Source organism: Stenella coeruleoalba (genome assembly GCF_951394435.1).
Source record: "Stenella coeruleoalba genome assembly, chromosome: 10".
NCBI lineage: Eukaryota > Metazoa > Chordata > Mammalia > Artiodactyla > Delphinidae > Stenella > Stenella coeruleoalba.
Window position 1 is genome coordinate 45,816,218 of NC_137156.1, and position 24,905 is coordinate 45,841,122.

At 39.4% G+C, this 24,905-nt stretch overlaps 1 protein-coding gene across 8 annotated transcripts in view; it reads left to right on the plus strand.

Moving 5' to 3' along the window:
- The window catches only part of PRIM2 (DNA primase subunit 2), a 278,733-nt gene that overhangs the window by 227,356 nt on the left and 26,472 nt on the right, over positions 1 to 24,905 (plus strand). For all 8 annotated transcript variants that reach the window (XM_079934631.1, XM_079934630.1, XM_079934632.1 and 5 more), the window contains 2 exons: positions 9,118 to 9,244; positions 15,672 to 15,754. In XM_079934631.1, the coding sequence (XP_079790757.1) occupies positions 9,118 to 9,244; positions 15,672 to 15,754 (210 nt within the window). The remainder of the gene's footprint in view (positions 1 to 9,117; positions 9,245 to 15,671; positions 15,755 to 24,905) is intronic.

Consider the following 24,905-nt stretch of genomic DNA (forward strand, 5'->3'; position numbering starts at 1 on the left):
AGAAAGATATCATTGAAATATATCTATATATGTAAATATTTAAATGTTTATTATAAAAATATTTAGATATTTCTTAACATCTGTAAGGTGTTAAGATGTAAGAGTTATATTTTTGCAGTCATCCTGGCAGCTCTTCAGAACCTTAGATTTATTGCACATAATATGCACAATAGGTTATAAGCAGTATCTTGAGACATCTTTTTAATGATAAAGCTAGATCTTTAAAATTCTGTCATAATAGAAATTCAGTTCTAGAAAATACTAACACTGTGGATAACGTAATGTAGAAAAGCAAAGTATGAAAAAAATTTTGACAAAAACTAAATATGGGAAAATGAGTAAATAGGATAAAACTAATCTAGCAGAAGTTAAATAAATGTACATTTATTTTGATTTCAAAATGTTTGTAAAAGATTAGTACTATATCTATGAAGAGGGAGCCTTTCATTGAGCAATGAAAAGCTCTCATCAGCTCACTTCTGTGTGGTCGCTGATTGCAGGCTTCGACAATGGTTTCAGTTTGCTTCTCTTGTTTCCAGTGAGTGAAAAGACCAGTTTATGTGGGCTGAGCCAGCTGGTCTTGGACCAGAGCATCAGGCAGCCTGCTTCTTTGCTTTTCTGTTGGGGTTTGTTTGATGTTGGCTCTTTAGCTACCAGTGAGATAGAGACTAAGTTGGCCACCTTTTAAGGACTATTAAATTTAGTCTTTTAGGCTATAAGTATGTGATTCAGTAAATGCTTTTACTTTAGTGAATGAAGGTTTGTCTGTGGTTTCTGTCTTCAAATGTTGGGAAATTATATTTGGAATTTTAATAAATTTTCATTCACTGTTATGTTGGTGGCATCCATACCAGTGAATAAAGCAGATTTTCTAAAAGAGGCGTTTCAGGTGGGATGCTGAAAATTCTATCACTAATCTGTCCTTTCCTAGTATCAGGCAAACTGTCTGAACAGTTGGAGATCTTTTTTTTTTTTAATTGAAGTATGGTTGATTTACAATGTTGTATTAGTTTCAGGTGTACAGCAAAGTGATTCGGTTTTTTATATATATATATGTATGTATACACATACACATTCTTTTTCATATTCTACATTATGGTTTATTACAAGATACTGAATATATAGTTCCCTGTGCTGTACAGTAGGGCCTTGTTGTTTAAGGTGATTAAAGGCTGATTAGTGGCCCACCTCATGATTCTCCCAGCCCATCTCCTCTCGGTTGAATTGTCAAGGCCTCTATTTAAATAATGTTAAGATATGGTAGTTAGCGATGGGAATTTGCCAACTCTCCTTTGTCACTAAAAACTAACAGAATGGTCAATATAAGATTTGCTTTTGGTCCTCTGGTGGGGCGATCTGATGAGCACATGTACAAGGAAGATGCTCAGTGGTTCAGCCTCGTGAACAGCTGCAGTTTGCTAGGCTTCACGCTGGCCTTGGTTACAGCCTGTACGAGAAGTACACAAAGTAGGCAGTGCGGAGACAAGGGTTCTTTCCCTCATTCGCCCTGTGGTTGAGGACTAAACCCCCTGCTCCTTGCTCTCCTACACCCTCAGGGCTGCATTAGATGCTGGCTGATGCCTGCTCCAGCTCTTAAATTCCGACTGATGAGGAAGCTACATTTGCTGAAACTCCAGGTCCAGGTGCCAGGGAGGTGAGCGATGCTGTGTACTGCATCCTTCCTCTCTGCTTTCATACCCCCTTTTCCCTGATTTTGTACCCCAGTTCCTTGTCATGTGCCACCTAGAATGGTAGAGGGGACAAATATCAAGAGTGCCTAGGGCTTCCTTGGTAGCTCAGTGGTTAAGAATCCACCCGCCAATGCAGGGGACATGGGTTTGAGCCCTGGTCCAGGAAGATCCCACGTGCTGTGGAGCAACTAATAAGCCTGTGCGCCACAATTACTGAGCCTGCACTCTAGAGCCCACAAGTCACAACTACTGAGCCCACATGCCACAACTACTGAAGCCCACGCACCTAGAGCCCATCTGTGTTCTGCAACAAGAGAAGCTACTGCAATGAGAAGCCTGCGCGCACCGCAAGGAAGAGTAGCCCTCGCTCGCTGCAACTAGAGAAAGCCTGCGTGCAGCAATGAAGACCCAACCCAGCCCAAAATAAATAAATAAATAGATTTATTTTTTTTTTAAAAAAAAAGTACCTGGTAATTTGGAAGCATGATGAAATAACTTTTTAGTGTTTCTTCATTTCAGATGGTTAACTTCAAATTTATCATTTTTAATGACTCTAAAATCATGGTAAATTAGGAACTAAATAAATGCTATGTGAGTGGCTTGTTAGAGTTACCATTTCTTTGAGAGTAGACTCTTTTCCCTGGTATACAGTAGAATCAGAAACATTTTGTTTAACTGTGGTTCAGTGTGACTTTCAGATGTCCCTGAAGCAACTGAGTGACAGCAGGGAAGCAGCCTACAGATGCATGTTTGCCATGGATAACTGACAGTTGCCTGTATTTATTTATTAATTTTCTGCCATTTATAATTTTAAACTAATTCTAGTAGTTTCTAGAAAGTAAAAGAGTAAGATTTTAAATTCCATCTCTTTTCTACTAAGTAATTGAAATAACTAATCATTTGACCTCTTGAAATCTTAGTTTGCATATTTATAAAATAGGGATACCTAACTTCCATACCTTACAAGTAGTAAAGGGTCTAAGAAGAATCATTTCGTCACCACTAAAGATCTGTGTAAATGTAAGCTATTATTATTGAAACATCACTAAGCATAATTTTGGTTTTATTGCTAAAAACAGTAGTACAATTGTACTAAATTCTCCATTAGGAATTTAGAAATGATGTTCTTTATTTAATATCTGACTGAATAGATACAGTTAGAATGATGGAGATCACAGAGCCCCAGGTCACAGAAGATCCTCAAGTCTTGTCTTCTGAGTCCATTTGGGTATAGTCCTTATAGCAGAATATGAAAGAGACATACCAACCCACTAACCCCACACCACCTGCGTTCATGAACACAATGCTCTCCACTTCCCTCTGAGGATTATGGCAGGTTTTTGATACACAGCTGATCTTTCTTTTGATCATTTGGCTCCACTGAAAGTGATCTGCTTAATCAACTACCTTATAAAATTACATGGGATCATTTTATTCAATACTTTTTCTGTGGATTTTTAGCATTTCACTATTTTTTATTTTCGAACAAAGTGGGGAATCCAAATTTTAAAATTTTAGCGTGACGCTGCCTCAGGGGAAATTTGAAGGAAAGAAAAATATGCATGTTCTCGAGTCTAGAACTGAAAATGTTCTCCATGGAAAGGGATTAGGATATGAACATTTTTAATTTTTTAAGGAACCTCCATACTGTTCTCCATAGTGGCTGCACCAGTTTACATTCCCACCAACGGTGTAGGAGTGTTCCCTTTTCTCTACACCCTCTCCAGCATTTGTTGTTTTCACACTTTTTGCTGATGGCCATTCTAACCAGCATGAGGTGATACCTCACTGTAGTTTTGATTTGCATTTCTCTGATGATTAGCGATGTTGAGCATCTTTTCATGTGCTTGTTGGCCATCTGTATGTCTTCTTTGGAGAAATGTCTGTTTAGGTCTTCTGCCCATTTTTTTGATTGGTTTGTTTTTCTGATATTGATAACTCAAAAATATATTCAATTCAAAGCTTATTCTGTGTTAGAAGCTATGCCACGTGCTTTATGAAGATGAGCTATTAGCTCATCTTCACACCAACCCTGCATATGAAGTATTACTCCTTTATTTTTATATACTGTGTAAGGGAATTGTTATAAAGATGATGGGTCACCTGCCCAAGGTCACACAGCTAACATGTGGTAGAGACAAGATTTAAACTCAGGTATTTGACTTAAAGCCCTTGTCTTAACTATCAGCCTTTGGTCTCTAAGTCTCCTTCAGTGTGTTGTTTGGTTAGAATGTATATGATGTTTCAGTGACCTCAAAGAGTTAAACTGTGGTTAAAGTTAGGAGTTAAAGAGAAGTATTTGCAATCTGTAGGTGACTGATTACAAAATTAGTTTTACAAATAATTGAGTAATTTCATAAGTAAGCATTTAAAGGGTGGGCATTATGTATTAAATGCCTATGGCATGCATTCTGCTTATTAACATTGTTAAGTAAAGCTTTAGGGAAGTGACAAGAGAAGAGATAATCAATGATCACAAGCTGTAGGAGAGTCAGCAAGAATGTGTGTCAAGGAGAGACCATGGGTGGTTTCACGCCCTTCCCCAAGTACAGGTCTGTTTACACGTGTGGCCCTGCTGCTGAGCTGTGCCTTCCTGTTGGCACTTGTGGCAACTAAACTTCCTGGGGCCCCTCGTGATGATGTGTGGGATGCTGGATCTGGGCATTGAAGGAGGGCCCTTTGTAGTTGGCAGACTTGCCCTCTGTGTGTTTTTAAATATGTAAATGAGAATTCCAAATTCTTGTGAGTAGGAAACAACTCACCAAAAAAGGATTGAAAATGTCTTTGTTAAAAATTACCATATCCTTACCCTGTTCTCTGCCCACATATATATGGTTGTTTTGCCTCACTTAGGTCAAGATTTTCCTTTTTGAATATAAATCTCTCTCTGAAGGGCACTTGGTTTGCAACCATTCTCACTTTACTGTGCAAGCTAAGCTTGACTTATGAAAGACAGGTTTTGATGTTCTGACAGTGGGAGTAATACTTGGTCTGCGGGCTTTTCTTGGTAGGAAAGACTTTCTTCTAAGGAAGACCATGCACTGCTCATGACAGTTAGAGGTTTACTCATGACCTCTGAGAGGATTTGGGTGTAAATACTATAAAAAATGTAATAAGATGCAGTCGCTGGGCCCCAGGTGGAGCTGGGGTGGGAGGCAGACTTGTGAGGGAGACTCTGAAAGAGACGGGTAGGAGCAGGATGAGGATGCGCCTGCTTTATCATGTTTCTTGAGTTCTACTGGTAACATAGTGGCCCTGAAAATGATTTGCTGCTGACTTGAGCAGAAATGCAGATTGCAGTGCCACGGGACTAATTTGGAAGGTTGCCAGCTTCCACTCAACCACCTTCAGGCCTGGTGTTGATTTTCTGGCATTTCCCGTTGCTGGCTGGAGTGGAATGGAGGAGCCAAGGTGGAAAAGAGTGTTTCCACCTGGTTCTCACCCCCTCTTCCCATGTGAACCTTACAGTTGTTCTTTGAGTTGTGAATGTGGACACCTGGAAAGTAAGTATTCCCTAAAAAACATTACCCAATAAATGTACCTTCTACACAATATTTCAAGAGTTTGCCAGTCTGAAAACTAGAGAAGACAGTTTGTATGATAAATACGTGAATAGCCCGAAAGCTTAGTAAGGTCCAAATTTTAGACATATGTACACATAAGCAGGAAGTAAATTGGAAAGGAAAGGGAGGGGAAAGATAATAATTATCGCTTTTCTTCCTTTAGAGAGGGTAGCTTTTCATTACTTTAACATAATGGCTGACCAAAAAGTTCTTTCAGTGTTTTCTGATGAATGTACAGAAATCTTATGTCTAATTAAATTCAATTCATACCTAAAAGTTTGCACAAGGAGATTGATTATAGTTAATGCTTATGACTAAACAAATAGAAGTTGTCCATAAAATATGTTTGCTGGAACTTTTAACATTCTTGTTTTCACCAGTGAAATTTAATGGTAATTTGAAAATTTTCTTTCTTGAAAGTTTTCTGTTGAAATGCCGTTTGTTTTCCTGGTTGTAGATTGCTTGTGGGCAGATAGGTGGTTATGAAACTGTAAGCTACTGACTGCTGAAAATTCCAGCAGTCTTTTTTTTTTTTTAAGTAGAAATTGATAAACTGATTCTAAAATTTTTATGGAAATGCAAGGACATAAAATAGCCAAAATAATATTGAAAAAAACCAAAGCAGGAGGACTTACATTATCTGAATTTGAGACTTATTCTAAAGATTTTGTAAAGAGAACAGTGTGGCATCGGCAAAAATATGGAACTATAGAGCAATGGAATAAAATATCTTCAATAAATGGTGTTAGAAAAAGTGTTATCCAGTTCACATGGGGGTGAAGGATACCGGATATGCCATCCAAAATAACGCTATTTTGGCATGTTGACTGAAAAAAATGCACAATGTGAGAGTTGTGAGTTAAGTTTTATTTGGGGCAAAATGAGAACTATAGCCTGGGAGACAGCTTCTCAGATAGCTCTGAGGAACTGCTCCAAAGAGGTAAGGGGGGAAGGTCAGTATGTATGTGATTTTAGTGACAGGGGTACATGCAGTCAAGCACACATTTCAGCAGAAGGTTGCTGCTCATCACGAGGAAGATGCAAGAAATTAGGCTCATAAAATTAGGCTCATAAAATCTTTACCTGAAAGTATCTAACTATCTGAAGGCTTTTTCACAGTTATACCAGAGCACAGAGTGCCTCCTTCCTGATCTCAGCCCTGAACTCCTTTCAAGCGGTGTTGAAGGTCAGCAACTGCAGTGGCCAGGGACCTCATCCTTGTAGAGGCAGATGGCAAGTGACAATTTCCAATTGGCAGGCATAAGGATTATTTTGAGCTAAAGGACGAGCAGATGCAGGAAAAGCTCTCTCCTCCCCTAACTGCCTAAGGATACAGTATAAATTTCCCCTCTTATAAAGGAAATTTACATTTGTAATGTTATCTCTGTACCAGGAAGAAAGCTACCCAAGTCTTATCTGCAGAACAAGCCAACCCTTATTTACCCTGTATTTCCTCCCCTCCCCCTTCTCAGAACTTGCTTCCCCAACCCAGAATCCCTAAACCCCTTTTCCTTGATTTAGCCTAAGATGATGTTTAAGCTTCAGTCATCAGCCTACCTCCTGGAGTCGTATCTCTTTGTACATGTACTTATGTACAAATGTAATTAAGTGGGGGGTTTTTTCCTTGTTAATCTGTCTTTTATCAGTTTGATTCATGGGCCCCAGCCATTTAACCTAGGAGGGTAGAGGGAAAAATATTTTTCTTTCCCTACAGGGGATAAAAAGAGAACATATGAAAATTAACTCGAGATGAATCAGGACCTAGACTGAAAAGCTAAAACATTATGGCTTCTAAAGGACAATACAGAATATCTCTGCAACCTATCTTAGAGAGGACACAGGGAGCACTGCCATAAAAACGTGATTTAATTAGCATTCATCAAAAATAAAAACATCTGCTCATCTTGTCAAAAAGTAACATCAAGAAAATAGACAAGCCACAGACTGAGAAAATATTTGTAACACCTAACAGGTTTGTATCCAGAATATATGAAGAATTCTTTCAATGGAATAATTGTCAACCCAGATTCTAAAAAGACTTGAACAGACACTTTACAAAATAAGGCATATCACAGCCAAGAAAGCACATGAAAAAGTACTCAACAGTGTTTGTCATCAGGGAAATGCAGAATGAGATGCCACTACCCATCTATTAGAATGGCTAAAATGAATGAAATTGACACCACCACACTTTGGGGAGAATGTGGAACTCTCATGCATTGCTGATGGGGTATAAAATAGTACAGCCATTCTGGAAAATGGTTAGCAGCAATTCTATTCCTGCGTATTTATCTGAGAGAAATGAAAATAATGTCCACAAAAGTCGTCTGCAAGAATGTGCATGGCAGCTTTACTGATAACAGCCCCAAACTGGAAAAGCCCAGGTGTGCATCTGCAGGAGACTAGGTAAACTACCTGGTATATTCATACAGTGGAACAATCTGCTGGTACATGTGACAGTACATGTGATGCATGGATCAATCTCAAAAACATGAAAAGACATGAAAAAGTCAGACACAAAATACTTAAGACTGTACAGGGCTTCCCTGGTGGTGCAGTGGTTGGGAGTCTGCCTGCTGATGCGGGGGACGCGGGTTCGTGCCCCGGTCCGGGAGGATCCCACATGCCGTGGAGCGGCTGGGCCCGTGAGCCATGGCCGCTGGGCCTGCGCGTCCGGAGCCTGTGCTCCGCGGCGGCGGGAGAGGCCGCGGCGGCGGGAGAGGCCCGCATACCGCAGAAAACAAAAACAAAAGACTGTACAATTCCATTTATGTGAAGTTATAGAATAGCTAAAGCCACGGTGACACAAGTCAGACCAATAGTTGCTTCTGGGTGTGGAGGGCGGGGAAGAATGCTGAGAATGCTGAGGGGCTAAGGGGGCCTCTTGGATGGTGGAAACATGCTGTCTCTTAATGTGGGTATGTGTTACATCAAACTGTAGACCTGAGATCTGTGCATTTCACTAAATGTAAATTGTAGCCTCAAATTTAAAAATCTCACCCCTAAACAACAGGGACCTACTATATACTACAGGGAATTATATTTGATATATTGTAATAACCTATAGTGGAAAGAATCTGAAAAAGAATATAATATATATAAATCTAATTGAATCACTTTGCTGTATACCAAAAACTAACACAACATTGTAAATCAACTATACTTAAATGAAAAAATCTCACCCATAAAAACCCACAGTATTTTCCAATCTCTTATTCTGATTCTCTGTCCTGCTTTCCTGAAAGTATTAGATAGCTTAGACCCACTATACTGAGCCTTTCAATAAATATGAGTTCGTTTTTTCTTCTTATCCCACCCATTTCAAAGTCATTCCTATGCCATTACCTTGCATTTTGAACATGAGTCAGGAATTCCAGGCAGGAGGTAATCACAGTAGTTCCTTCATCAAGCATTTGCTGACTGCTTGTTTTGTATAGTGAAAATCCAGAGGAAGGCATTAATTAGTTAGGAGACACTTCAAAAGTAGAATAGGCAGGATGTGGGAATTCAGGGAAGACTAGGATAAAGGGAGTAGAGAAGATGATTTACATCTAGCATGATCTTTGGAATCAAACCAAGAAATGAGCAAATCGATGATTATTCTCAGGAAAGGGTTATCCTCATCTTTAAACATATAAACATAAGGTGTCTCTAACCTGAGAAATGTGTTTCCTTTAAGTTTTTTACCTTTAAAAACCTGTAAAGGACCCAAATGTTATATTGGTATAAATATACATCTGCCTGTGAATGCTAAATTTATTTTAGAAAAATCACTTTGTACTCTTCGATTCCAGTGGGCACTGTTGACACCACCAGTACAATGCTGGCTTACTTTGTCTCTTCTTTCTTTTTCCTCTCATCAGTTTGATAAAGGCTACTCTTACAACATCCGTCATAGCTTTGGAAAGGAAGGCAAGAGGACAGACTATACGCCTTACAGTTGCCTGAAGATTATCCTAACCAATCCACCAAGCCAAGGTGATTATCATGGTAAGTGCTTCCTCTGGATGTGTCTGTGATGTACAGGAACCCAGGAGCTCTGTAGGAAACACTGAAACAGTGGAATGGTTTTTGCATTACTAAGGGGAACGGGTTTGTAGCTTGTGTCGGTCATCAGGTCAAGCCAGAGCTCCACTAGTTTCTAGTGGTATGTCTTATTATTGAGCTGGGTCAGCACAAGAAAGTGGTTCTGCTGTGCTCTACTTTGTGCTGGACTGGGCTCTTTAGTCCTCCGTCCCCTTCACCTGCTATTCTCTTTCTCCTGTTCTGCATGTGTCTTAGAAGGCTGATGCGAGTTCTTCAAAGCTTTTAAAAATTGAGTGCCTCGAATTTTGGAACAGTAGATTGATCAATTTTCAAAGACTACTGAGGGAGAGTGTGTTTTATTCTCATTACTATCATCTGATTAACAAAGATTGAGGGATTTAACAAGTCACAGTTTCAAACATCTATCAATTTGCCTAAGTTGTAGGTTAAAAAGAAAGTTAATCTGTTTTCTGTAGATTTCTGAGTTTAACAACTTTTTTCTAAAATAGTTCTCTGAGCATACCTTGAAAAGCTCCTCACTTGTCTGGTATGTGAGAGGATGACTTAATAGTCCATATTAGTTAAATTTTCTAGATTACCAAAGCTGACTGCAATATGTGTCAAAACTTTTTCTTGTTTTAATTTCATCTTAAATGAAATTCTTTTTTAGAAGATCACACACTTGCAGGCTGTTAAAGATCCAAAAAATCTCAAATGGAATTTTAAGAAAGATGCTTCATGTGTCCAGAGCATTCATATTTAGTAGATGGCAAAGGTGGCCAGTCCTGGAACACACAGTGAGCGGTTTTCACCGCTTGTGTCAGGCACTTACGGAGCTTTTAGAAATACAGACTCAGGCTCCACCCTCAGACGCATAAACTCAGATTTATTTGCTAGTTCTCTGGGTGATTTTGATGTCTTCTACACTTTGAAAACAACTGACCAGATACTTGCGGTGAGAAAGTCTGTAGCTTTTCCCAGTGGCCACACCAGGGAGTAACTTACACTGAGCTTGGCCAAGTGAAGCTCCCAATGGTTCTGTCGGTTTCCAGGTCCTCACACTCAGCACTTACTTAGTTGATTTTTATTAGCTTAAAGACAGGATTTTATATTTCTTCTTCCTGTTTTTGTATCTTATTTATTCTGGTCCATTCTGTTTGTTTTACTTTGTTTTTAATTTAAACTCTATCAGCTAGAAAATAATACACAGCTAACTCTTGAACAGCAGGGGTTTGAACTGCGTGGGTCCATCTTACACGCAGATTTTTTCCAACAAATATATACAGTACTACACGATCCGAGGTTGGCTGAATCTGAGGATGTGGAACCTCGGATACGGAGGGCCAACTGTGGGACTTGGGTACCTGCAGACTTTGATATCCCAGGCAGGTCCCAGAACCAGTCCTCTGTGGATGCTGAGGGACCACTGTACTTAGCAAACACTCAATGAGCTCGTATTGTTTTTTAGACACATTGATCTACCCTTTCTTTAAGTGAATAAGCTATAGTTTTGTGGAGCAGTTTTAGGGTCACAGCAGTACTGAGCAGGAGGTATAGAGAGTTCCCGGGTGCCCTCTGCCCCACATTTGCTCAGCTGTCCCCATGTCAACACGGCCCGCAGCAGAGGGCTTGTCCCTATGAGCTGAGGATGTGCTGTCTGCCGCTGTTGGGTGTAGCCAGTTATGGATATCATTTCTGTCCCGGAATGATGGTGCTCGTGAGCTCACTGTGTTGTTGCAGATTCTCCATCTGCGGGATCTGTCCAGCTTGATGGAGGTGGAGTCCAGCAGTGGAGTCAGCACTTCTCCTTGCAATTCTGTCAGGTTTTCCCTGATGTGTTTTGATGCTCTTTTGTTAAGTGCATACACATTACGGATGGTGATGTCTTCTTGGAGTATTCACCCCTTATCGTTATGTAATGCCCCTTTTTATCCTGCATAAACTCCCATCCATTGAACACTGCTCTGTCTGAAAGTAACATAGATACTCCCACTTTCTTTGATTTGTGTTAGCATGGTGTATCTTTCTCTGTCTTTACTTTCAATCCATGAGTCTTTAAAGTGGCTTTCTTGTATACAACATACCGTAGGGTCTTGATTTTGATCCATTCTGACAATCTATTTTTAATTGGTGACCACTGACGTTTAAAGTAATGATTGGTATAGTTGGATTAATGGCTGCCATATTTGTTAGTGTTTTTTATTTGTTGCCCTTATTCTTTGTTTTTGTCTTACACACATTTTCTGCCTTTTGTGGTTTTAACTGAGCATTTTATATGATTCCATTTTTTTTCTCTTTTTAGCATATCTATTGTACTTCTTTTGTTACTTTTTAAATTAGTTTTATTTTTTAAAGAGTTTTCACTATATGTGTACAACTAATCCAACTCTCTTTTCAAATCACCACATCACACATAAGTAATGCAAGTACCTTATAATAATGAATATTTCTACTTCCCTGTATCATTCTGTCATTCATTTCATTTATATCTAAGAATATATAAACACACACAGATATATACATAAACATGCATAACAGAATACACTGTTCCCATTACTTTGAACAAACTGTTATCTGTCAGATTATTTATGAATAAGGAAAATAAAAGTTTTTATATTACCTTTCCTTATCATTCTCTGATGTTCAAATTTTCTTTGGGTAGATCTGAATTTCTGGTTTGTATCATTTTATTTCTCTTTGAAGAACTTCTTTTAATGTTTCTTGCCCTGCAGGTCTGGCAACAGATTACCTGAATTTTTTTTTGTCAGAGAAAATCCTTATTTCTCCTCTTTCGAAGGAGAATTTCTCAGGGTACAGAATTCTGGGTTTGAGGGATTTTTTTTCTCTCAACAGTTTAACTGTTTCACTCCACTCTCTTCTTGCACAGTTTCTGAGGATAGGTTAGATAGAATTGTTTTCTTTGCTTCTCTGTAGGTAAGGTGTTTCCCCTTTGGCTTCTTTCAAGATTTTTCTTTGTTATTGATTTTCTGAAGTATGAATATAATATGCCTAGCTGCCTTTTTTTGGCATTTATCCTGCTTGGTGTTCTCTGAGCTTCCTGGGTCTGTGGTTTGGTGTCTGACATTAATTTGGGGGAAATTCTCTGTCATTATTGCTTCTGTTTCTTTCTCTCTCTCTCCTCCTTCTGGTATTCCCATTCTCATATGTTACACCTTTCATAGTTGTTCACAGTTCTTGGCTATTCTGTTCTTGTTGTTTTTCCTTTTGTTTTTTTGGTTTTGAAGTTTCTATTGACATATCCTCAAGCACAGAGATCTTTTCCTCAGCTGTGTCTGCTAATAAGCCCATCAAAGGCATTCTTCATTTCTCTTACAGTGTTTGCGTCTCTTTTTGATTCTTCCTTAGAATTTCCATCTGTCTGCTTACATTACACATCTGTTCTTGCATGTTGTCTACTTTTTCCGGTAGAGCCCTCAGCATATTAATCATAGTTAATTTAAATTCCCAGTCTGATAACTCCAGTATCCCTGCCTTATCTGGCTCTAATTCTGACACGTTTTCCGTCTCTTCACACTGTTATTTTTTGTTGAAAGGTAGACGTGAGAAACTCCAGTACATAGGTCTGTAGTGATGCGGTGGTGAGCAGGGGGGTGTCTATAGTGTTGGATTGGGTAATTGGGTCTCAGTGTTTAGTGACCCTGTGGCTGTGGGCTGTGAACTTCAACAGTGATTCTCAGCTTCCTCCCTTTGGGGGGACAGGACGGCCCCAGGAGGCTGGAGCTGCGCATTTCTCTTCCCCCAGGTAGGTCAGGCTCTGGTAAAATAGTTTCTCCTGAGGGCAGCCTTACTAAGAGGAACAGAGTACTCCAGAGTATTTAAAATGGTACCTTTGCTTACCCCCGTGCTAGAGCATGAGGGGGATTTCTCTGTTATTCACTGTGAGCACCTGGTAGAGCCCCTGAAGTTCAGCTACAAAGTGTAGCCCTCCTCTGACTGGTCTCCCTGGAGCTTCTAACTCTCAGACGTGTCCACACAGAGACTCCAGAAATTTGTCAGTTACAGGTTAGGTTTCCCTACCCCAGTGCTGGTTCCTACAGAGATTTCTGCTCTGGTTTGTTGTGATTCTCTCTGTCTGCCTCTCCCTCCAATTTTGGGGGCAGTGGTTTGCCCTGTGACCTCATTTCTTTGACAGATCTGAGAGGAGTTGTTGATTTTTCAGTCTGTTCAGCTTTTTTTTTTTTTTTGCGGTACGCGGGCCTCTCACTGTTGTGGCCTCTCCCGTTGCGGAGCACAGGCTCCGGATGCGCAGGCTCAGCAGCCTTGGCTCATGGGCCCAGCCACTCCGCGGCATGTGGGATCTTCCTGGACCGGGGCACGAACCCGTGTCGCCTGCATTGGCAGGCGGACTCCCAACCACTGCACCACCAGGGAAGCCCTGTTCAGCTTTTTACTTGTTAGGATGGAGTGACAACTTCTAAGCTCTTTCTGTGCCAGACTGGAAACCAGAAGTCTCTATCCTTTTAGATTTGTGTAGTTTGCAAAGCTCTGTAGCCCCTAGGTTGACATATTTCATTAACCAGCACTGCCTGGAATGGTGTTGTTCAGCCAGTCAGAGTTGATGTAGGTAGAACTATATTCCAGGCTGTTTATCCATCCTTTCCACAAATGTGTGCTGGGAAGTTCTATTCAACACTTTGCTGGAATCAGCATTAGTTGTGTCTACATCCACTTCATCTTAAGTTACCTGTGAGTTCAGCCCTTTCCAGTTTGGAAGATTGTTCCCTTTGATGTGGAAGATAGAAACAAAGTAGGAGTTGTCAAGTTCTGTTTTCTTTCTATCATTTGTCAAAATAGCACCAGCTTCCCTGCTCCTGAGGTGGTTTGTTTCTTCTGTTTTCTTCTTCTTGTGAGCGTAGCTTTGAAAGACATTTTTGTGACCTCTGGTTTTTTGTCAATCTTCAGTTTCTTCTTGGCTTTGCCCTTTCTGATCCTTTTCATTACAGGTATAGCCATTATTTCAAATGAAATTTGGACAGTTCAATTAATCTGTCTCTTTCTGGTGTCCTTTAATAATTCTGGGCTTAACTAAGCCTCATTTCTTTCTCATTGGGACCCTTTGCCATTTCATCATCAGACTTTTTTTAGAGTAATAATGTTGGCTAACCCATGTTGGGTGCTTCCTATGAGCCGAGAGAGTGTAAGGGCTTTATCCTCCATTGTCACAGGAACTCTGCGGGTGTATTTCCCACACATGACAGACAGTGAAGCTGAATCAACAACAAGACACGAGACGTGCCCATGGTCCCCTGACCCATAGCTGGTAAAGTGAGATTCAGATGCAGGAAGGGCAGCTCCAGACTCTTAACTACGTGCTGTACAGCTGCTCGTCACACTTCCTCGTACTAAATGGCATTACAGTGTTGATCTTAATAAACTATATACTACGGTGAATTTTGTGACTTTCATAATTTGTAGGGATCCAGTGTTATCATGGATGCTTTTACTTGTAGTTAAGACTTTTGGTTAAACACATTTGTTTAGCATCTAGGCTGTTTTTCCATTATTTTTGCTGCGACCAATTTTCCATTGATTTCATTAAAAATGCACAGTTGTTTCTAATTAACTTACAGGTCCATCATCTGTATGACTGAAAAAAATTATCTGGTTTCCTGTATTAAATTTTAAATTAAGTATGTTGACTTATCATTACAGTTTCTTATTAAAATACCTAAAATTTCCTAAATTTTGGCCTAATACAGCTTTTACATTTCAATTCTTCTGTGTTATTTATGCATATTTTTTAGTAGTCCATCCATATTTTTCTCATGAAATAATATAGAGATTACATGTACCTACTATAAGTTGATTTTCTATGAAGCAGTTTCCTATTTGTCATCTCATGTCCATCTGGGATTCCTTTAAATTTATATGGATTCTACTCTTTGGGAAGTAGGCATAAAATTAACATGTGAAAATGATGTGAGATTTTTATATTTCTTAGAGTTTGCACGTTTTTCTTTTTGTTTACACCATCTGTCTTCCTTTATGCCTTTATGTAATTTTTTTAAACTAGAAAAAAATGTGAGATTGTATAAAGTTTTTAGGTAAACTGTTTTATAGCTACTTGGTGATTATGTCTGCTTGTTAGCTAGTAGCATAATTAAAACTGCTTCCTCCTTCTAGTGAGTGGGCAGCCTTGCCTGAGAATGCTGGAATGTTTTATGTAAGTCTTGAGGCTGTAGTGCCCTGGTAACCGCACAGCTCAGTCGTCATTTAGATAAAGAGAGGAAAGCAGTTGCACCCATGGGCAATTAACTTTTTTATTAATAAGCTGTTAGACAATTAAGGGGCGCTGAGACGGTCTTTCGAGTGTGGTGGTGTATTACGTCCGGGTGAATAACCTTGATGCTGTGCTGCTTGTCGTTGTCAGGGTGCCCCTTCCGGCACAGTGATCCCGAGCTGCTGAGACAGAAGCTGCAGGCGTACAAGATCCCTCCCTCAGGGATCAGCCAGGTAGGTCGGACCCTGCCCTGCAGCCTCAGTAATGAGACAGTGGACAAGCCCTTCAGTTTCATGTCATGTTCTTGCAGTGACACGTTGTACTACCTTCTGGGCCTCACGCCAAACATCCTATCTTCTGGGTGAATTAAGCCAAAGCTTTGGCTTTTCTGCTTTAGACTCCTTGGAAATTCTAGTTCTTCTGTCTGCTAGGCTGCATTTTTACATAATAACGGAAGCTGAAAACCTTTTTTTTTCCTCTCAATTTGTTTTACTGTCTCAATGGGGGGCATTTTAAAAAAATTTTTAGAGGAATGCATTTAAGCTTATTAATGAAGCTGAAAATCAATGATATCATATTTCATTTTGGAGACTTTGTGCTGTAGGGAAGTTGAAGGAGAAGATAACGCAGTATGGACTGGCTGGGCATTCTCATTTACTACATCAGATCCACACTTCCGAGGATAGTTCATCAGGTCGAACAGTTTATCAAACTACTTTGCCTCGTAAACCACTTAGATAAAAAAAGAAATGCTCAAATGTAAAACCAAATATTTAAGAGTATATCGTTTAATAAACATGCGTTTAAAAAACTTGTGACCTCACAGACATACTGTCTCTAGTGTGCTTTGTAAGTTGGCTTGGATTTTGAAGGAGTTCAAGAGGAGCTTCTGCTTCCTTAGCTGAAAAAGAACAATATCTGTTTTAGAGCCGGAACATCTAAATCATTATATATCAATTTTTTTTTCTTGAAAAAAAAATTATTCTAGAAAACTCTACTGCTTCTGCTGCATCCAGAGTATATATTGAGTTTAGTCAATTCAGTTCAAATCTTATGGTTTTTCTGTCCTCTGGGGAAGGCAGTGCTCAAGGTGCTCTTTGCAAATGCTAAGAAGATTCAGATATAAACCCTGCTCCTTCATAACCAGAATCTGGAGGGAAACATGTGCCGAGTGTAATGAAAGAGGCACACATAGAGTGTCTCAGCTCTTCTGAAGATGGGGGATGGCTACCACATTGGGAGGCTGAGGATCACTTCCTGGAAGAGATGCTCTGTGAATTAGGCCTTGAGTGTATGGGGGTGGTTAAAAAGAGAGAAAGTGTGAATAAAAGACGGTAAGTGTATAGGATTACTAGGATTTCAAGCTTACGGTATTGGTGGCACCAGTACATCAACATTAATAGGCAACCTAAAAGAAGTTGTTGGTTTGAGAGATTAGGTTTGGAGCTGGGACAGTTAAATGGCAGACAGAATGTGGATTTGTCAGTGCATTAGACAAATTCCAGCTGCAAATCTGATGTTCTTTAGGGTTAGAATTGTAGAACTGTGGGATTGGAAGGGACATTAGAAGAGATCTCTTCACTTTTGTGGAGTTGTGGGGTGTTACATGCCCTTGGGTGCACAGCAACTAAGTCAGTAGAAACAGAAATGGAAGCCAGGCCTTCGGACTCCACGTTTTCTTCTCAACCCCAATTTACTTTAGAGCTGATTATCGTGAGTTTTCTGTGGGAGAGGAGAACAAATAATGGAGAAGAGGGGGTAGGGAGTCAAAAGCCAGGACTCAGAACAGAATCTTGGCTGATGCTTCCCTTTGTCAGGCAGTAGAAGGACAGAGCAGAAATGGGGGGAGAGGGAGGGAGTACTTCAGGAAAGTGCAGTGTACAAACGTCAGGAGAGGAGTGTGAGAGGAGGTGTGGACCACAGGGTCCTGCGTAGCTGAGGGACTGGGTGGGATTAGGACTGAGGAGAGGTGACTGGATTTGGTGAGAGGCGTCAGTGTCCTGGGGGAAACCAGAGCAAGATCACAGTCACTTAAAGATGAGTGAATGAGACAGTGGCTTGGATCTGCAGACAGTGAGCATGTTTCACGGAAGGTGCTAGTGAAAGGGGTGTTGGCGCTATCAGCGTAAGCCTCGTGGGTGGTTTGTTTGCGTGTTTGGGGCCAGAGGAGACCTGAGCCTGTTTGTAGGAAGAGGAGAAAAGAACCCATCAGAGAGGGTGGGCTTGATAAAGATAGAAACAAAGATAATCCCTCTCTAACCGAGCAGAATTAGCTTATGTCTCCATTACATCATGACCACAGTGTACACCCCTTTGCTCTTTTTCTTTTTCTCCAGTTTTCTTGAGACAAGATTGACATACAGCACTGTATAAGGTGTGCAGCACAGTGCTCTGACTTACATACATCATGAAGTGATGACCACAGTAAGATTAGCAAATATCCATCATCTCATATAGATACAAAAGTAAAGAAACAGAAAAAAGTATATTTTTTCCTCGTAATGAAAACTCTTTATTTTCACATGTAATGCACAGCAGTGTTAATTATGTTTATCATGTTCTACATTACATCCTGAGTAATTATTTATCTTATAACTGGGAGTTTCTACCTTTTGATTGACTGCCTTCATCCAGTTCCCCCTCCCACAACCCCACTTCTGAAAACCACAAGTCTGACCCTTTTTTCTATGAGTTTATTTGTTGGTTGTTTGCTTTTTGAAGTATAATTGACTTACAATGCCATGTTAGTTCCCGGTACACAACATAGTGGTTCGATATTTCTTTATCTTTCAAATAATCACTATGATAACTCTAGTTACCATCTGTCACCACACAAAGATATTACATAGTTATTGACTATATTCCCCACACTGTACGTATCATCCCTGTGACTCATTTATTTTATAACTTAAAGTTTGTACCTCTTAATCTCCCTCATCTGTGTCTCTCCTCCCCTCAACCGACTCCCCTCTGGCAGTCACCTGTTTGTTCTGTGTATCTATGACTCTGGTTCTGTTTGGTTATGTTCATTCATTTGTTTTGTTTTTTTAGATTCCACGTATAGATGAAGTCATATAGTATTCTTCTTTCTCTGTATGACTTGCTTCACTTAGTATAATATTCTTTTGGTCCATCCATGTTGTCCCAAATGGCAATATTTCATTCTTTTTTATGGCTGAATAATATTCCATTGTATATATGTACCACATCTTCTTTGTCCGTTCATCTGTTGATGGGCACTTCATGAAGAATCACTTTTTAAAAAATATAGGCTATTATCATGTTTATCAAGAAGAGTAATGCTTTTATTTAACAGTAGTGACTATGTATGTACACTCTTACCTTTGACTCCATTGCATTCCTCCATTTATGCTCAATCCACAAGTAGATTCCTTACTTAGTTGCTGTGATAGTAATTTCCACGTCATCCTTTGGACCTGCATTGTAACTTTTTGTCTGAGATGAACACAGATGCAGAGTGCATGTGCGCAAGCTGTAAATAATATTTTGCTCTCATTTAATGTCTTTATCGCGTGGCTTTTCATAGAGTGAAGCCAGCTCAGGAGCTGTGTTCTAAAGGGAAGAAAGTTGATGAATGAAAAATCCATGTAAAACATCTTGATGAGTACTTAGTTGCAGGCTGGCATAAGTGCAAATTAGAGCTTAAAAACTCCAAGTGCATGTTAAAATACTGAAAGAAAGTCAAGAAAAATATCATTTAAATGCATTTAAATGCAATGTAAGGCTCAATGGAGCTACTTTTATTTCAGAGAAAAACTACTTGAAAAAGATACCTTCAACATTAAGAAATACTTAGATCTTAATAATTAGAATTTTGATGATCAGAAGAGAGATAATTATGACTTAATTGGCATCACCTACTTTTTAAAGAAGCGTATTTATAGGATCACATTTCATCATCCTTTTTGAATGAGCTTGGTATCTTAGGAAGACCGGAACTGAACAACGATAAAGCCAAAGATGATGGGCAGTCCTGCATTTATTCCTCAGCCCTCCCCCAAAAGAGAAAAACATGGAGGTCAGATCACCAGCAAGACATCAGAATCCTAAGTGTTCATACCCCAACAACGTAGCTTAAACACACACACAGTAAGAAGAGAGAGAAATGAGTGGGGAACCAGACAAATCCACAGTTACATTGGGAGACTTGAGCACTCCTCTTTCAGTAATAACTAGAATAAGCAGACAGAGAACGAGTAGGGATGTAGAAGACTTGAGCTATAAACATACTGCCCCACAGCAGGTGAATACACACCCACATAGGTCACATCCTGATCTTAAAAAATCCATTACAAAATTGAAATGAATTGAAATCAGACAAAGTAGTTCTATGACTGTAACCAGTACAGTAAGGGAAGAAAAAGAAATAGAAGGCAGATTAGAAGGGGAGAAAGAAAACCTTCCTCTAATCTCAGACAATGTGATTATCTATGAAAAAAAAAGTCAAAGAACCTACCAAAATGCTATTATAACTAATAAATTGCAGGCTACTAAGTCAGTATACACAAATCAATTATATTTCTTCCAAAAAACAACTGGAAATTTAAAAATTTTTAATTATCATATGCAATAGTACCAAAAAGATGTAAATGTTTTTTATATGTATTTATCTACAGAATATGTGCAAGATCTTTATGCTGAGACATTGATGAAAACAGTCAAAGAACAGAGTTAGAGGTACACACTACCTAATTTCAAGACTTACTCTAGGGCTACTGTAATCAAGACAGTGTGGTTCTAGGGAAATGAAAAACAGAGAGATCAACTGGACAGAATAAAAAGTCCAGAAACAGACCCACATATATATGGGCAATGGATTTTTAAATAAAGGTGCCAGAGCAATTCAATCGGAAAAGAATATTTTCCAACAAGTAGTTCTAGAAAAACTGAAAGTCCATATGTCAGAAAAAAAACAAACAATAAAACCTAGACACATACCTCATACCTTTAAAAAAATTAATTTGGAGTGGGTCATAGATCTAAATGTAAACCTTCTAGGAGAAAACAAGAAAATCTGAATAACCTTGGATTCAGTATGTTCAGTAAAAGAAAATGTTGATAAATTAGACTTTATCAAAATTAAAACTTTGGTCTGCAGAAACACTGTTAAGAGAGTAATAAAATAGCCATAGACTGGAAGAAAAATATTTGCAAATGATGTATTTCATAAAGTACTTATCTCCAGAATTATAAAGATATAAAGTCCTCTCAAAGCTCAATAATCAGAAAACAGTTTTTTAAGTGAGTAAAAAGTTTGAACAGACATTTCACCAAATATTTGAAAAATAAACACGTGAAAAAAACGTTCAGCATTAGGTATTAGGGAAATGCAATTTTAAGAGTATACGTCAATTAGAATTGGTCTAATTAAAAAAAAACAACCTAACAATACCAAGTGCTGGTGAGGATGCAGAGTGACTGGAAGTCTCATTCTTGCTGGGGGCCCACATGGTAGAGCTGTTGTGAAAGCAGTTGGCAATTTCTTATAAAGTTAAATTCGCACATACTGTTTGAGCTAGTTACACCACTACTAGATAATTATACCATTGAAATAAAAGCCTTAAGTCCACACAAAAACCTGTACATAAGGGTTTATAGTGGCTTTATTCTAATTCCCCCAAACTGGAAAAAACCCAGTGTCCTTCAGCATGTGGTTGGATAAACAAATTGTGTTATACCTCATTTTATTGTGCTTCACTTTTTTGTGCTTCACAGATGTTGTGTTTTCTTAACAAATGAAGGTTTGTGGCAACCCTGCGTCAAACAAGTCTGTCAGTGCCATTTTTCCAACAGCATTTGCTCAGTTCGTATCTCTGTGTCAGGTTTTGGTAGTTCTTGCAATATTTCAAACCTTTTCATTATTATTGTATTTGTTATGGGTGATCTGTGAGTGGTGATCTTTGATGTTACTATTGTAATTTTGGGAGGCACCACGAACTGCGCCCATGTAAGATGACAAACTTAATCAGTAAATATTGTGTGTGTTCTGACTGCTCCGCTGACCGGCCATTCCCTCATCTCTCTTCCTCTCCTCTGGCCTCCCTCTTCCCTGAAACACAACAATATTGAAATTAGGCCAGTTAATAACCCCATAATGGCCTGCAAGTGTTCAAGTAAAAGGAAGAGTCAAACGTATCTCACTTTAAATCAGAAGATTAAGTTTAGTGATGAAGGCATGTCAAAAACCAAGACAGGCTGAAAGCTAGACCTCTTGCACCGAACAGTTAGCCAAGTTGTGAATGCAAAGGAAAAGTTCTCGAAGGAAATTAAAAGTGTTACTGCAGTGAACACATGAATGATAAGAAAGTGAAACAACCTTATTGCTGATAGGGTGAAAGCTTTAGTCTCTGGATAGAAGATCAAACCAGCCACAACATTCCCTTAAGCCAAAGCCTAATCCAGAGCAAGGCTCTAACTCTCTTTAATTCTGTGAAGGCTGAGAGAAGTGAGGAAACTGCAGAAGAAAAGTTTGAAGTTAGCAGAGGTTGGTTCATGAGGTTTAAGGAAAGAAGCCGTCCCCATAACATGGAAGTGCAAGGTGAAGCAGCAAGTGCTGATGTAGAAGCTGCAGCAGGTTATCCAGAAGGTCTAGTTAAGATAATGAATGAAAATGGCTGCACTAAACAACAGGTTTTCAATGTAGGCGAAGCAGCCTTACATTGGAAGAAGATGCCATCTAGGACTTTCATAGCTAGGGAAGAGAAGTCAATGCCTGGCTTCCAAACTTCAAAGGACAGGCTGATTCTTGTTACGGGCTGATGCAGCTGGTGACTTTAAGTTGAAGCCAGTGCTCATTTACCATTCCAAAAATCCTAGGGCCCTTCAGAATTATGCTAAATCTACTCTGCCTTTCCTCTGTAAATGGAACAACAAAGCCTAGATGACAGAACATCTGTTTACAGCATGGTTTACTGAATATTTTAAGCCCACAGTTGAGACCTACTGCTCAGGAAAAAAAAAAGATACCTTTCAAATTATTACTGCTCATTGACAATGCACTTGACCACTCAAGAGTTCCAGTGGAGATATATAAAATTTATGTTGTTTTCCTGCCTGCTAACATAACATCTACTCTGCAGCCCATGGACAAGGAATAATTTCAACTTCCAAGTCTTATTTAAGAAATACATTTTGTAAGGCTATAGCTGCATAGGATCTGGGAAAAGTCAATTGAAAACCTTCTGAAAAGAATTCACCATTCTAGATGCTGTTAAGAACATTTATGATTCATGGGAAGAGGTAAAATACTAACATTAACAGGAGCTTGGAAGATGTTGATTCCAGCCCTCATGGATGACTGAGGGGTTCAAGACTTCATGGAGGAAGTAATTGCAGATAGGGTGGGTATAGCAAGAGAACTAGAATTAGAAGTGGGGCCCAGAGGTGTGATTGAATTGCTACAATCTTATGATAAAACTTGAATGGATGAGGAGTTGTTTCTTGTGAATCAGCAGAGAAAGTGGTTTTTTGAGATGAAATATAATCCTGGTGAAGATTGTTGAAATGACAACAAAGGATTTAGAATATTCTATAATCTTAGTTGATAATGCAGTAGCAGGGTTGGAGAAGACTGACTCCAGTTTAGAGAGAAGCTCTCCTGTGGGTAAAATGCTCACACAGCATTGTATCCTACAGAGAAATCATTTGCAAGAGGAAGAGTCAGTTGACATGGCAGATTTCATTGTCTTATTTTTAGAAACTGCCACAGCCACCCCAGCGTTCAGCAACCACCGCCTTGACTAGTCATCAGCCACCAACATCGAGGCAAGACCTTCCCCCAGCAAAAAGATTAAGACTTGCTGAAAGCTGATGATGTTTAGTGGTTTTTTTTGCAATGAAGTATTTTTAAATTAAGACATGTGCATTGTTTTTTTTAGGCATATAGCTATTACACACTTAATAGCACTGGGAAACCAAACAATTTGTAGCTCACTTTATTGTGATACTCGCTTTATTGCAGTGGTCTGGAACTGAACCCACAGCATCTCTGAGGCTGCCTATAGGCATGCAATGGAATATTACTCAGCAATAAAAAAGGAACAAACTACTGGTATACCCAACAGCAGGCATCATGCTAGGTGAAAGAAGCCATATGGTATGATTCCTTTCATGTGACATTCTGGAAAAGAAATCTATACGTACAGAAAACAGTGATTGCTGGGAATGGAGGAGGTGTTAGTTACAAAGGGATGGGAGGTCATTTGGGTGATGGAAATGTTCAGTCTGATTGTGGAGGTGGTATCATGACTGAATTTGTCAAATTTTGCAGAACTATACACTAAAGGGGGAATATTTTACTGTATGAAAATTATACCTTTTTTAATGGAAAAAAAGAGAACAGGTAAGTAGTAGCATAAAGAGCCAGTTACTCATCTTTCATAGCAGGAATTCAATAGGTTAAGTTAATAAATAAAGAACCCAAAATATCAGCATGTAATTTAGAATTATATAGGCAACAATCTAAATATATGGCCCAAAGTGGAAATGATGAAAAGTAATTGCATCTTGGGAACAGACCAAGCAGGGAAGAAATGTGGTGTGGAAGCTTTTGATATTAGTAATTAGCTGCTTTGTATACTAAAAAACTTATTTTTCACTTCCACAGGCTTAGAGGTTGAATGGGACAGTCTCATGTATGAAGTATAAATTAAGTGGTGTGTGCCTAATGGGTAGGTGGTAATAGCAGTAGTAAGAGCTGATGTGAGGTCTTTGGATGTGAGGGTTTTAACGTTTATCCCTCTGTCCTCCCACTACCTACCGTGGTGTCCTGTCCATGTTAAGGGCTGTGAAAGGTCTGAGATTTTGTCCTCCTTGCTACCTGAGAACTTAGCTGCCACAATTTCACGGATGATGGCAGGACCTGAAGGTTGTAGCAGTAGCAGTATATCAGCGTTTTCTTGTGTCAGCTCCCAGAGCCCCAGTTCCCACAGAGCAGCGTGAGGAAGGCCAGGTACTGTGGCCTGTGCAGTGGGTTCTTTCGGAGGAGAGAAACTCCGAGTGTGGGGTTCTGGATCTTTCCTCTTGGACAGTTCGCATGCCTACAGTTCCGTTCAGTGGAAGGTTCTGTATGTAAGGCTGTTGGTTACAGGAACATCCTTGAAACAGTGATCTGGAGCAAAGGCCATTGTTTTCTGTGCTTGTAAAATGTTCAGAGATTTGAGACCCTGGAAAATCCTCTCTTAACTGTCCAAGCTGGTGACCAAATGAATAAATAAGTATGTCTACAAGCTGTATTGGCCAGTTTTTTTATTGGCACCTTCCCTTTTTCCTCCTTAAAATACTGGTATGCATTTTAAGCTCAATTTCTTCTAAGAATTTCCAGTGAGGTAATAATCCTTGCAGTGCTTTGCTAGTTTGTTCAGT